General features: G+C 44.1%; 1 protein-coding gene across 1 annotated transcript; it reads right to left on the bottom strand.

The window, feature by feature from the left end:
* Positions 1 to 9,956: 9,956 nt before the first annotated feature.
* On the bottom strand, positions 9,957 to 13,361 carry LOC110521881 (uncharacterized). Its single transcript, XM_021599817.3, has 2 exons — positions 13,029 to 13,361; positions 9,957 to 12,688 (listed from the first exon to the last, which is right to left on the bottom strand). The coding sequence occupies exons 1-2, from the start codon at positions 13,219 to 13,221 to the stop codon at positions 11,490 to 11,492; spliced, it is 1,392 nt and encodes a 463-aa protein (XP_021455492.2). The 5' UTR covers positions 13,222 to 13,361; the 3' UTR covers positions 9,957 to 11,489.
* Between the last annotated feature and the right edge of the window lie 40 nt (positions 13,362 to 13,401).

Genomic DNA, 13,401 nt, shown 5'->3' with positions numbered 1-13,401 from the left:
GCTTGAATGTGTGAACACTTCTCAATTGTGCTGTGTTACAGTGATGGCAGACTACATGGTATCTTGCCTTCTCTAACAAAGCACAGCAAAACAAGATATTGTGTAAGTTGAGCGATAGAGACTTATTTATGAGTTGAAGAGATAAGTAACTCCCCGTTTGTTTCATTAGCACCAGCTGTCATGCCCTGACCATAGAGAGCTTTTTATTCTCTATGTTGGTTAGGTCAGGGTGTGACTAGGGTGGGTCATCTAGGTGATTATATTTCTATGTTGGCCAAGTATGGTTCCCAATCAGAGGCAGCTGTTTGTCGTTGTCTCTGATTGGGGATCCTATTTAGGCAGCCATTTCCCCTTTGTGCTTTGTGGGATCTTAACTATGTATAGTTGCCTGTTAGCAGGGCGCCTGGTCTCCAGTGCGCCTCCTCGGTCCAGGATATCCTGCGCCGGCTCTACGTGCTGTATCCCCAGTGCGCCTTCACAGCCCAGTGCATCCTGTACCTCCTCCCCGCACTCGCCCTGAGGTGCGTGTCACCAGCCCGGCCGGCCCCACGCACCAAGCGTGTCCAAAGCTTCCGGCTACAGTTTCCAGTCCAGAGCTTCCGGCGACAGTTCCCAGTCCAGAGCTTCCGGCGACAGTTCCCAGTCCAGAGCTTTCGGAACCTCCTGAGACGGTCCATGGTCCGGAACCTCCTGAGACGGTCCGTGGTCCGGAACCTCCAGCGACGGTCTGTGGTCCGGAACCTCCAAGCGACGGTCTGCGGTCCGGAACCTCCAGCGAGCATCCGGCGACGATCCCCGCACCAGAGCCGCCATTGAGGATAACGTGTCCGTGAGCGGAGTGGGTGTGTCACCCCTCACCGGCGCCGCCCCCGACGGTATAGATGCCCACCCGAACCCTCCTCTATTGAGTCAGGTTTTGCGGTCGGAGTCCGCAACTTGGGGGGGGGGGGGGGGGATACTGTCACGCCCTGACCATAGAGAGCTTTTTATTCTCTATGTTGGTTAGTTTGGGGTGTGACTAGGGTGGGTCATCTAGGTGATTATATTTCTATGTTGGCCATGTATGGTTCCCAATCAGAGGCAGCTGTTTGTCGTTGTCTCTGATTGGGGATCATTTTTAGGCAGCCATTTTCCCTTTGTGCTTTGTGGGATCTTGACTATGTATAGTTGCCTGTTAGCACTATCGTTAGCTTCATGTTTCGTTTTGAGATCATTCACTTTTTCGTTGAGTAGTGTTTCTATTTCAGCTATTTGTGTTCTTATCTTTAGGACCCTTTCTCAAGCTATTGGACTTGACAATAAGAGTGAGGTTGCCTGTGCTCTCCGCTTTGAGGGCAAATTTGTCTGCAGAGGTCTCGAGAGCATTTATGTCATCTGTCAGTCTTCTTTTCTTCCCTTTTAAGTTCATCTATATCATCTATGTCTTTTCTTTTTCAGTTTTTTTTAGCTCATCCATTCTTCTCTGTCTCTGTTCTTCTTGATGTGTCACATACCTCTGCCTTGCAGATGCCACTGACATCAGCCTGTCAATGCACACATTATGTATGCCACCCACAGCTCTTATGTGGTCAACTATACAGATCTGTGCTACGTATGAATCTTCCTTCAAGTTCTCCACTTCAATCTGCCGATTGATGGAGAATCCACGCTCTACTGAGGTTTGCCCGTGTGACAGTAAGAGGAGTTGGTGGCAAAGTCTCCATAGATTTCTGAGCTCTTTGTCCTTTGATATATACTCATGTAAAAATGTGTCCACGCTGTCTTGGACAGGATCAAAGTTTACAAACTCAGTGTTGGGCCTGGACAATATCATCAATAAAATGTGAGTATTGTCAAATGATGTCATCACAATCTTCTTCCTTTACCTGATAACTATTTACAAGGTAGGTCAGGGCCTTCTTCAACTTTTTGAAGTTCCAATGACTCGCTCAATACAGAAGTGGTCAGATGATGCGGATGCTACGCTACAGGACTGTTTTTCTAGCACAGACTGGAATATGTTCCAGGATTCATCCAATGGCATTGAGGGGTATACCACCTCAGTCATCGGCTTCATCAATAAGTGCATTTTAGGACCCCTTTATTTATAGGTATCCCCCTGAAAATGTAAAAAAAATATTTTGCAAAATATTGAATTGAAAAAAAAAATATCATAAGGAATAAAGTTTTGGAGGGTCTGTCCTATATCTAGGAGATAGCTCAGGATTTTTTGCTTTTTTACACATATATTTAACCCCTTATTTTTGTTGGCACAAAACTACCTCCATACTTCCATTCATTTGTATGGGTTACCTTCAGACGAGTCCCGCGACACGGAGATCACAATCGTGTTTATGAGAGTCTCATCTTTCCATAGAGGGGTCATTTTAATTTGTAGGCCAAACAGACACTACAGACGTTTTTGATGTCTCACGGTCTGACAAACCAGACGCGGAAGGCTGACATAGGCGGATGCCGTGGATTGAAAACCCGATATGTCTAGTTTAAAATGACAGATTCTGGGTGGGGATTGTTTTATTATGTTACTTAGATTGACGCATGGGTACGTCCGTAGACTCTTAAAGAAAAATACATTGCAGTGAATGTTAATCTCCTGGGGCTGTAAACGTACTACAGAGAAACCAAGGATCATGAAGAAGATAATAGACTGTTAGACGTCATTGAAGGAAGTTGTTGAGAGACTAGGGGCTGGATTCAATCTGTATCACTGAGGATCCTCATAAAAATGTAAAGGTGATTCCCGATTGAGTCGAAAAATGCAGCGTAAACTGTGAATGTAGTCTCCGCGAATGCGGGAGCATAGCCTTTAATTGTCCTAATTGTCCTATACTCTTGAGAAAACCCTCGCTGCCAAAACGTCACCACGAAACAATGATTTACACGTGTAGACACAGCACACTAGAGGTGACTGACGACCGATCTTGACTTGATTGATTTTTTAAAATATTCTTAAACATCCGTTCTCCTTTCCATTATAATATCTTCATTCTGGCACTCAACAATGTCTGACTAGGAGGAGGAGGAGAGTTTTCCTTAAGCTTCAGGCATTCTTATTCAAGCCAAGCAGGAATTGAAGAAGCTGGAGATTGAGAGGACGTTATAAATGACAAGTTAACAGTATAATATATCAAACGCAGCAAAGTCTTAGTGTCAAGAACACATCAATTACCAGCTGTAATTGAGCACAAAAGCAGACAGAAATAAAGTGTTTAAACCGTGTGGCTGGCAGCATTGAAAATCAAAAATAAGAAGGAGAAAGAAGGGGGGGTTACTGGGTTTTCAGATGAAAGGAGAGGAGAGTTGGAATAGGTTAAAGAGTGAAGCGAGAGGGGTGAATATGGGTAGTAGAGATGACCTGGGCCTAGATCCATTAGGATCCTTTCACCTTCTCCTAACTCCTTCCTTTTTGGCATTGGTCGGTCGGGAAATCAATACAATGGAAGCTTTTATTGTCCTGTTTGAAGGCTAGCTGTCAGCATCACCATGTTACTTGAATCTAGACCAATCCACTATCCAGTTCTATCAGATTTGAAAGCACCAGGGGAGATGGTCAGGGCTCACATCAACAGCATCCTCCCGGATACCTTAGACCCACTCCAATTCGCTTACCGCCCCAACAAAGTTGAGAGTTTCAAGTTCCTTGGTGTCCACATCACCAACAAACTATCATGGTCCAAACACACCAAAACAGTCATGAAGAGGTCATGACAGCACCTTTCCCCCCTCAGGGACTGAAAAGATTTGGCATGGGATCCTCAAATCCTCAGATCCTCAAAAAGTTCTACAGCTGCACCACATAGACTGTTTTCTCTGCTAACGCACGACAAGCGGTACCGGAGCTCCAAGTCTAGGACCAAAAGGCTCCTTAACAGCTTCTACCCCCAAGCCATAAGACTGCTGAACAATTAATCAAATGGCCACCGGACTATTTACATTGACACCCCCTACACTGCCGCTACTCGCTGTTTATTATCTATGCATAGTCACTTCAACCCTACCTACATGTACAAATAACAAATTGTTTATAGCCTCATTATTGTTATTTTATTGTGTTACTTTAAATTTTTTACTTTAGTTTATTTGGTAAATATTTTCTTAACTCTTTCTTGAACTGCACTGTTGGTTAAGGGATTGTAAATAAGCATTTCACTGTAAGGTCTACCTATACCTGTTGTATTCGGCACATGTGACTAATAAAGTTTGATTTAATTTGAGCCTGAAATTGAATGGGGCCCAAGAAGACCATCACTCACTTCAATTGGTCTGGGTGGCAAAAGAGCATCCGTGTGATAAAGAGAAAGGCATAGAGCATGTTCCTCTTAAATGTTTTCCTTGTGTCATCTGTTTAAGAATGTTCATTCTTAAAATGCTCCAAAGCATTTAATTCCTCCCTAGGCAAAATGGCACAGGAACAGACGAGAGCTTAGTTCACTATCGCCTGCCCCCCCACACACACTGCTACAGGCTCTGTCACACACACACACACACACACACACACACACACGCACACACGCACACACGCACACACACACACACACATTTGAGGGATTGAGTGTTTGTGCGTCAATCTATGATACTGTCCCTCCTACTCTCTTTTTCCTAAACCTCTTTCTCCCCTCTCTCACTCCCCTCCCTCCCTCTCTATCTTTCACTCTTTCAGATATCTGAAGCCCGACACACAGAAGAAATCCAAACACAAGACGTCTGTGATTAAAAAGACCCTTAACCCTGAATTCAATGAGGTATGTCCCTGCTGGGTCTCCAGGGGAGACTGGCACCATGAGTGCCAGGCATGTAGTGTGTTGTAGCATATGCTCTAGCAATGCTCTCTCTGAGGGTCAATCTTAATGTCAATGCTAATGAGATGTCCAGTCCAATATCCCACACTCTCCTCATCTGTCATCCTCTCTCTATATCTCTCTCAGTTCTAGTATACAGTATTCATCACCTCTTCTACCCTCTCCCTTTTCATAGGAAAATCTCTCTCCCTCATCCTCTACATCCCTTTCATCTGAATTGAATTCTAACAATCGATAATCATTTGCAATCGTCTGAACACTTTTACCACTGACACATCAATGTGTTGACAAAGACTTACAGTAAGCATGTCAGTAAGGTCCTTTGGTTGGCTCTCTCATCTCTATATTTCTGTCACCCCTCCCTCTCTCCCCCTCTCATCCTACAGCATGGGCATTGCGAAGTAATAACGGTAAGCCTTTTATTTCTATTCCCTATCACAGGGCCTTGATATAATTGCAGCGATGTGGCTAGTCTGAAACCTGTAACTGCCTAAATTCAACTCCAAGTGGAGACAATATACAGTGCCTTGCGAAAGTATTCGGCCCCCTTGAACTTTGCGACCTTTTGCCACATTTCAGGCTTCAAACATAAAGATATAAAACTGTATTTTTTTGTGAAGAATCAACAATAAGTGGGACACAATCATGAAGTGGAACGACATTTATTGGATATTTCAAACTTTTTTTAACAAATCAAAAACTGAAAAATTGGCCGTGCAAAATTATTCAGCCCCCTTAAGTTAATACTTTGTAGCGCCACCTTTTGCTGCGATTACAGCTGTAAGTCGCTTGGGGTATATCTATATCAGTTTTGCACATCGAGAGACTGACATTTTTTTCCCATTCCTCCTTGCAAAACAGCTCGAGCTCAGTGAGGTTGGATGGAGAGCATTTGTGAACAGCAGTTTTCAGTTCTTTCCACAGATTCTCGATTGGATTCAGGTCTGGACTTTGACTTGGCCATTCTAACACCTGGATATGTTTATTTTTAAACCATTCCATTGTAGATTTTGCTTTATGTTTTGGATCATTGTCTTGTTGGAAGACAAATCTCCGTCCCAGTCTCAGGTCTTTTGCAGACTCCATCAGGTTTTCTTCCAGAATGGTCCTGTATTTGGCTCCATCCATCTTCCCATCAATTTTAACCATCTTCCCTGTCCCTGCTGAAGAAAAGCAGGCCCAAACCATGATGCTGCCACCACCATGTTTGACAGTGGGGATGGTGTGTTCAGCTGTGTTGCTTTTACGCCAAACATAACGTTTTGCATTGTTGCCAAAAAGTTCAATTTTGGTTTCATCTGACCAGAGCACCTTCTTCCACATGTTTGGCGTGTCTCCCAGGTGGCTTGTGGCAAACTTTAAACAACACTTTTTATGGATATCTTTAAGAAATGGCTTTCTTCTTGCCACCCCTCCATAAAGGCCAGATTTGTGCAATATACGACTGATTGTTGTCCTATGGACAGAGTCTCCCACCTCAGCTGTAGATCTCTGCAGTTCATCCAGAGTGATCATGGGCCTCTTGGCTGCATCTCTGATCAGTCTTCTCCTTGTATGAGCTGAAAGTTTAGAGGGACGGCCAGGTCTTGGTAGATTTGCAGTGGTCTGATACTCCTTCCATTTCAATATTATCGCTTGCACAGTGCTCCTTGGGATGTTTAAAGCTTGGGAAATCTTTTTGTATCCAAATCCGACTTTAAACTTCTTCACAACAGTATCTCGGACCTGCCTGGTGTGTTCCTTGTTCTTCATGATGCTCTCTGCGTTTTTAACGGACCTCTGAGACTATCACAGTGCAGGTGCATTTATACGGAGACTTGATTACACACAGGTGGATTGTATTTATCATCATTAGTCATTTAGGTCAACATTGGATCATTCAGAGATCCTCACTGAACTTCTGGAGAGAGTTTGCTGCCCTGAAAGTAAAGGGGCTGAATAATTTTGCACGCCCAATTTTTCAGTTTTTGATTTGTTAAAAAAGTTTGAAATATCCAAAAAATGTCGTTCCACTTCATGATTGTGTCCCACTTGTTGTTGATTCTTCACAAAAAAATACAGTTTTATATCTTTATGTTTGAAGCCTGAAATGTGGCAAAAGGTCGCAAAGTTCAAGGGAGCCGAATACTTTCGCAAGGCACTGTAAGGCTCAGTTACAGGCCCATCTGATGATAGTGCTCCTGCTCATATCTGGTTGTTAATTAATAGATGGGATATACTGTACCGTATGTCTCCAGATCACTTATTTCTAAAACTATGGTTGTGACATGTCTCCTAGTTCTCAATGACCTCCCATACATCTCCCTGTCATGTTGCCAAGGAGTAGTTGTATCAACAGTGGAAAGCATTTTGCATAACAAGTGACATCAGGGTCCGTATTCATAAAGCTGCTTGGAGTATAGGTGCTTGGAGTAGGAGTGACGATCTAGGATCAAATTCCGTCTGTTCATAGCTTTAGCACTGCTACTCTGAGACGCTTTGTGAATGCGGGCCCTTGTATGGTTTTGTTTTTTCCCCCCATTTTGTTTACAGTACTTCTGTAGGTAATGTCACAGCTACGAGTAGACGTTGCCCTTAGACACCGATCTGGGATCAGCTTACCCCTCACAAATCCTACTAAAGCTGACCATAGATCACTGTCCAGTAGCAACCTCCTCCTACTCTTACTGAATGGGCTCTCCTGTGGTTCCCTCACACCCTATAGGAGTTATTTTAGGAGATCTCCATGTCAGAGCTGTCCAATAAGACTCTGGAGGTCACTGTCTGGGACTACGACTTGGGACGATCCAATGACTTCATAGGTGAGACTCTTCACTTTGCACACATGCACGTACACATACACACATATGCACACACACACACAGACCTAGAGAGAGAGATGGCTAGAGAGCAGGAGCGAGAGAGTCAAATCCCATCTTGACACATCCCTATACCCACAGAAGCCAAACTTTTGTGCAGATATTCCATTGGGACTTTGAACTCCTGAAAGGTTCCCATGGTGACACTGCTTATCATGTTTACAGGTGGAGTGTGCCTGAGCTGTCACTCACAGGGAGACATCCTCCGCCATTGGATGGACTGCCTTAAGAACAAGGGTCAGAGTGTGGAGCGCTGGCACACCAATGAGCTCCCAAGATCCGTAAGTCATGAATAAGGCCACACATCTACTGAGACACAAGGCTGAGTCCTAATTCTTCACCCTTCTCCCAAAGTTGCACACTTCCAGTCATTGATATATCAATGGTAGAAACTCCTTCAAGGCAAGTGTGGAGAATCAAGACACAGATCAAAACATCCCTCTAGCCCCCTACCACCTAGGAATTCCTATAGATCTGAGAGGATTGGATAGACCAAAGATATGGGGGAAATTCCACCTAGGTTATCAGAACAAAAGGGGGAAGCCATGACCATATTGATCTGGATCCTATTGAAACCTTTCAGATCTACTGTAGTGTCTCAGTGGTAGGGGTTATGGGTCGATTTGGAACTCAGCAAAGATTAAGCATTTCTAAGCTCTCTAGAGCCCTGTTTATACCTGGTTCTAACGTGCGTCCATCTTCCTGATATTTTCCTTATCTTGTCTGTTTACACTTATAAGATCTGATCACAATCAGATAGCAATGCGTCTTTTAATCGTCTACCACTGTCTAAAAATGTGGGCACAATCCACATTTGGACAGGATCAAGCCAAAGGACACATGTTAGCACCAGGTATAAATGGGGATGACTTGCCACAGGATGGAATGCACTTACCAGTATGTTTCTATGTCTATAAAGGTGATTCAAACCTACACACTGTAACACACCACGGAAATGATGCATGCTGAATAAAAATCATATACAATACAAGGCCTGGATGTTGTTAAGCACAACTCCTTTATGCTATGGAATAGACTAGTGGTGGTGTAGATGATCCCTTCAAGTTAGATTAGAGTTTCTTTGATTATTTGAATCAGTTGAGTAGTGCTAGGGCAAAAAACAAAATGTGCACCCCTTGGGGTCCCGAGGACGGAGTTTGTGAAACGCTGAGTTAGATGGAGATGTTGGTCAGTGGTGATGGGGAATGCGGTTCACGTTGCCTTACGGCCTCTTGTCACTAATGTTGACATTCACAACTCAACGTCATACTTCCAATGTTTTATGATTTCATCTACACGTTTTAGTCTACGGGCTCTTTAACTTCTCTTGTTCAGCTGATTTGATTGAATTCCATATCTTTTATGGTTATTTTAATAACAAATTGATATCTATGTTGGTAATAATATGCCTATGCTACATGAATACCAGCACAAGAATATCTAACATCAGATATCCTGTTTGTATTGTTGACATTTGAACCCAAATGGAACCGTATTCCCTACATAATGCACTACTTTTGACCAAAGCCCTATGGGCCTTGGTCAAAAGTAGTGCACTACATAGGGAATAAGGGGCCATTTGGGACAAACACATTCACTGCATCCCAAACATGACATACACGGATAATATTATGAATACATAAATTCTTCCATGTGTTTGCATGATGCAACACAGAATTGACTAATACAAGTTGTCCCCTCCCTTATATAACTATCCCCTGCCCCAAAAAAGTATTTGATAAACAAAAAAAGATTATTACTTTATATATTATTGAGGTGTTTTCCCTGTATTGTTATTTTATGTCATGTTTTTGTCTCTTAATGCATGACTGAATGTGTGAATGTTGCTTTTTTACTGACGTTTCAATGGCTGTATTCGATTATCTTGTCCTGCTTTTAACAATTGTTGTTCTTACATTTATATCAGGTGTTTTGTGTACAATATGAAAGTACATTTGGAATGCACTACTGTGTAAGTCTGACTTGGTTTCTATTTTGTGAAATGGCTTGGCTGAGGGAAATCCAGTACTCCCTCAGTACTACTGAACAGTAAAATAGCTCACTCCTACCCCCTGGTGGTTCAATTTCACATTTGAGTAACTTAGCAAACCATCAGACCATGTTCAACGGTCCTTGCTATCCTGCATCCTTCAGATATCCCAACTCTAACGTTAACTCATTGAAGTTGAAATGTACAATGGTTACGATTAGGTAAGGGTAAAGTTAGGGACGTCCCAAGGATTCCGGATAGCATTAACCAATTTTCAATTTTCAACTGCAACAATCAATAAGACGCTGCTGTTTTTTTACATGATAAACTTTTAAATTAAAGGCAACTGGAAACATGACTACAACAACACACGTTTAAAAATAATCCCATTTACTGTACATTAGGCTCTATCAGCGCCACAATACGTCTTGAAGTCTGAGCACTTGCTATCAGAGAACATGGTGAGACTCTAATAGAGGCATCCTAAGCTGGTTTATGTTATCCAAAATGAAATGCAGACACGGGGTGCTCCTTTTCCTGAAATGTTCCTATAGCGTGACCTTATGACATATCCTGGGGTAAGGAATGTGTTTTTGGACTCCTAAACCACATGAGTAAAACTCCAGTCCTTTAGATTCTGCTCTGCAGCATCTGTGGGTTTTGGTTCCTCCCTTCTACTTAATGAATCAGTGACTCTTATTGGACAAGTTCAAATAGTTTCAAGTGAACATGACCCGACTGCGGCTCTCCAGGAATTGTGTTTGACACCAACGTCTTCAACCCATGGTTCATCCTCTGCAGTCTCTAAGGTCAGCATGCTCCACCCCCAGAGTCACAAGCAGGAAGTGGATCAATACTACAACACAGCAAAAGTCAATAACCTCCCCGTAACAGACTGAGCCCCGCTGCCCTTTGGACGGGCCGGTGCACAAACAAACATGCACTGCGCGCATACAGTAAAATAAAACACACGCACAATACAAATAAATAAAAAATCTACACACACACTTGCTGCTTGCTTAAGGTAGTCCATCACATCTGATGATGACTTCAACTACTGCTTGTGGGTTCGCTGATGACTGTATAATCAGATGCAGGATGCTCACTATCTGCCACAGACAAGAGCACACAAAGGCTGGTGCAGCCATGGTCATACACTCTCCTCCATGTGTATTTGGACAGTGAAGCGAAAACATTTTATGTGTCTCTATACTCCAGCATTTTGGATTTGAGATTTTCATACATATCTGTTTACCGTTTAGAAATGAAAGCATTTTTGTGGTATCCAATTGTGTTTCATTGCGGCAACTCCCCAACGGGCTCGGGAGAAGTGAGGATTGGACAAATACGCTGCTTCTTATACACACCTGGAAGTCAGCCGGGCCAAGTCAGCATGCAGGTGCCCAGTCCGCCATAAGACGACGCTAGAGCAAGTTAAGACAAGGAATTGCATGCCAACCCTACCCTCCCCTAACCCGGACAGTGCTAGGCCAATTGTGCACCGCCCTTGGAGCTCCCCGGTCACGTCAGGCTGTAGTGACGCCCCTCTGCACGTCAGGTGAAGTGCCTGAGCAGGACGCGCCACCTGGGAGCTCCGTTGCAAAGTACAATAAAGGCTTTATATAGCACTACTTAAAGGCTTTACAAATCATAAGTGTAAGTCATAATCTAGAAATGGTCTATTAACTTACAATAAACCCTTCAGTGGTAATTGTTACGTCACCCTTTATACACCATTTATAGTGTATAACATACGCTTATAGATTATATGTGAAGTGTTTATATAGTGCTTAAATATCCTTTATGATTGCTATAAAAAAGCCTTTATAGGTCGTACTGCCCTCATCCAATGACTGACGCATGAGTCCTGATGTGTTTGGTCAGCTTAGCCGCCTCACTGAAAGCCTTGCCACACAAGCTGCAGGTGTGGGCCGAGTCTCCGGCAGGCCGCAATCCATTATGAACACGCTGGTGCTTCCTACACGTGTAGGCGTCCTTGAAGCTCATGCCGCAGACAGGGCAGCCGTACAGACGCAGCTCTGTGTGAACACGCCGGTGGTTCCTCAGTGTGCCATCGTTGTTGAATCGCTTGCCACACAGTGCACAAACGTACGGCTTCTCCCCTGTGTGAATGCGGAGGTGGATCTTGAGGCGTGACCCGTGACTGAATATCTTACCACACTGAGGGCACGGGTGGGACCTCTGATCCCCCCTGTTGTTAGTTTGTTGTTGACCCCTGTTGTTTGTGGACCTGTTAATTTGTTGATGACACCTATTTGTTGATCTATTTGTTTGTTGTTGACGTCTGGTTTGACCCGGGTAGAACTGGGAGGTCAAGGGACCTACGGTACTGGTGGTGGTGGCGTCCCCAAAGTCTTGTTCTGGCCCTGTTGTTACACAACCATCGCTGCCAATCTGACGTAAAAAGCCGTTTGGGATCATGGCAGCACTAGCTGATACCAGGTCAGTGGGGACGCCCGAGGCAGTGGAGGCACCATACCTGCTGCTCTCTGCAACCACTGACTCCAGGTCAGCGCTCAGGTCTGAGACAGTGTACCTGGTTTCAACAGTGGCTGGTCCAGGGTCCGAACTGGGGTTTAGTTCACCATACCCCATCTGAGCAGATACTGACCCCAAGTCAGTAGGGCTAGTATCACTAGGCTCTGTTTTGATGCCCTCAGAGTTATAGTGTAAAACCACTCTGTCCACGGGGCATGATGTGCTGCTGAAGGAATTTGCAGAGGGAAGGAGATGCTGGTCGTCTTCTTCGTCCAAGTCCCTTTTCACGGACGCTGAAGTCAATGGAGCTACTACTGGGGTGGTAGCCGATGTATCGGTCTGTTGTGAGGACAGGGTACATGGAGAGTTACACATACTCTTCCACTCGGTGCACTCTGTGGGTAGCTGGCTATGTGTGGCAGGCATCTCATCCTGGCTCATTACCATGTGGTTCTGGGTGTGTGTAGACTCAGGGTCTGGACCCTGGTCGGCGCTCCACTGGTGCTGCCCAGACACAGAGAGAGAAACAGGCCTGGTCGAGACTGGATGGACAGACGGACATACCGACAAACAGACAGAAAAGAGAAACAAATCAGATTGATTAAGTTTAAACAACTACAGAAGCAACGACCCAGGCACGAGTTCTCGAGCATTCTGTAGGATGAGCTTGTTTGTGTAATCTGGTGATCTACAAGGCTTGAGACTGTCCAAATGCCCCATATCATAATCTTCTAGAACCTTTATATACACCCAGTGAAATAATTGACAGGTGAAAACAGTATGGGCCGCAGAGGTCTTTTTTTTCTCAGATGAGTGCAAATAAAGTAGACGAGGAGAGGACCGTTTTTTAGACAATAGACAAAGAGCCATTTGCATCATCACCTGCTGAACACTCCGTTCCTGTGTCGAGTCCAACTTCTCGTAGCCTTCGTTTTAGGAGTTCATTCTCTCTCTTCGTCCGGGCAGTCTCCTCCTCGAATTCTGACACTGTCCCCCCAACAACCTCCAGTATCTCATCTACAGCCACCATTAACCGCTCGGTGAGGTAAGCATTCAAAAGCTGTAGTTTGGCCATTTTCTAGAAATTAGCCTCCCCCAAATATTGGTTAAAATCCACTGAAAGCCTCCTAGTAACGACCCAAGCTAGATTGTTTTGTAAACACCTCGGTGAAAGCATTCACTTCCTATTTCTTTAACTCTTCATGGTCATGTGATAAAAATGCTACCGTAATTCATGAAAAAGGGGAGGCAAGCT

The sequence above is a fragment of the Oncorhynchus mykiss genome, chromosome 4 (assembly GCF_057628025.1).
Source record: "Oncorhynchus mykiss isolate SJ-2025 chromosome 4, ASM5762802v1, whole genome shotgun sequence".
Taxonomy (NCBI): Eukaryota; Metazoa; Chordata; class Actinopteri; order Salmoniformes; family Salmonidae; genus Oncorhynchus; species Oncorhynchus mykiss.
This window is presented reverse-complemented; position numbering and strand designations above follow the sequence as displayed.

Bases quoted from the DNA above. Each gene is read 5' to 3' on its own strand.
- LOC110521881 (XM_021599817.3), bottom strand. From the start codon at position 13,221: ATGGCCAAACTACAGCTTTTGAATGCTTACCTCACCGAGCGGTTAATG. The intron at 12,689-13,028 runs GTGATGATGCAA...CTGTCCATCCAG, and splicing joins AGGAACGGAGTGTTCAGCAG to TCTCGACCAGGCCTGTTTCT.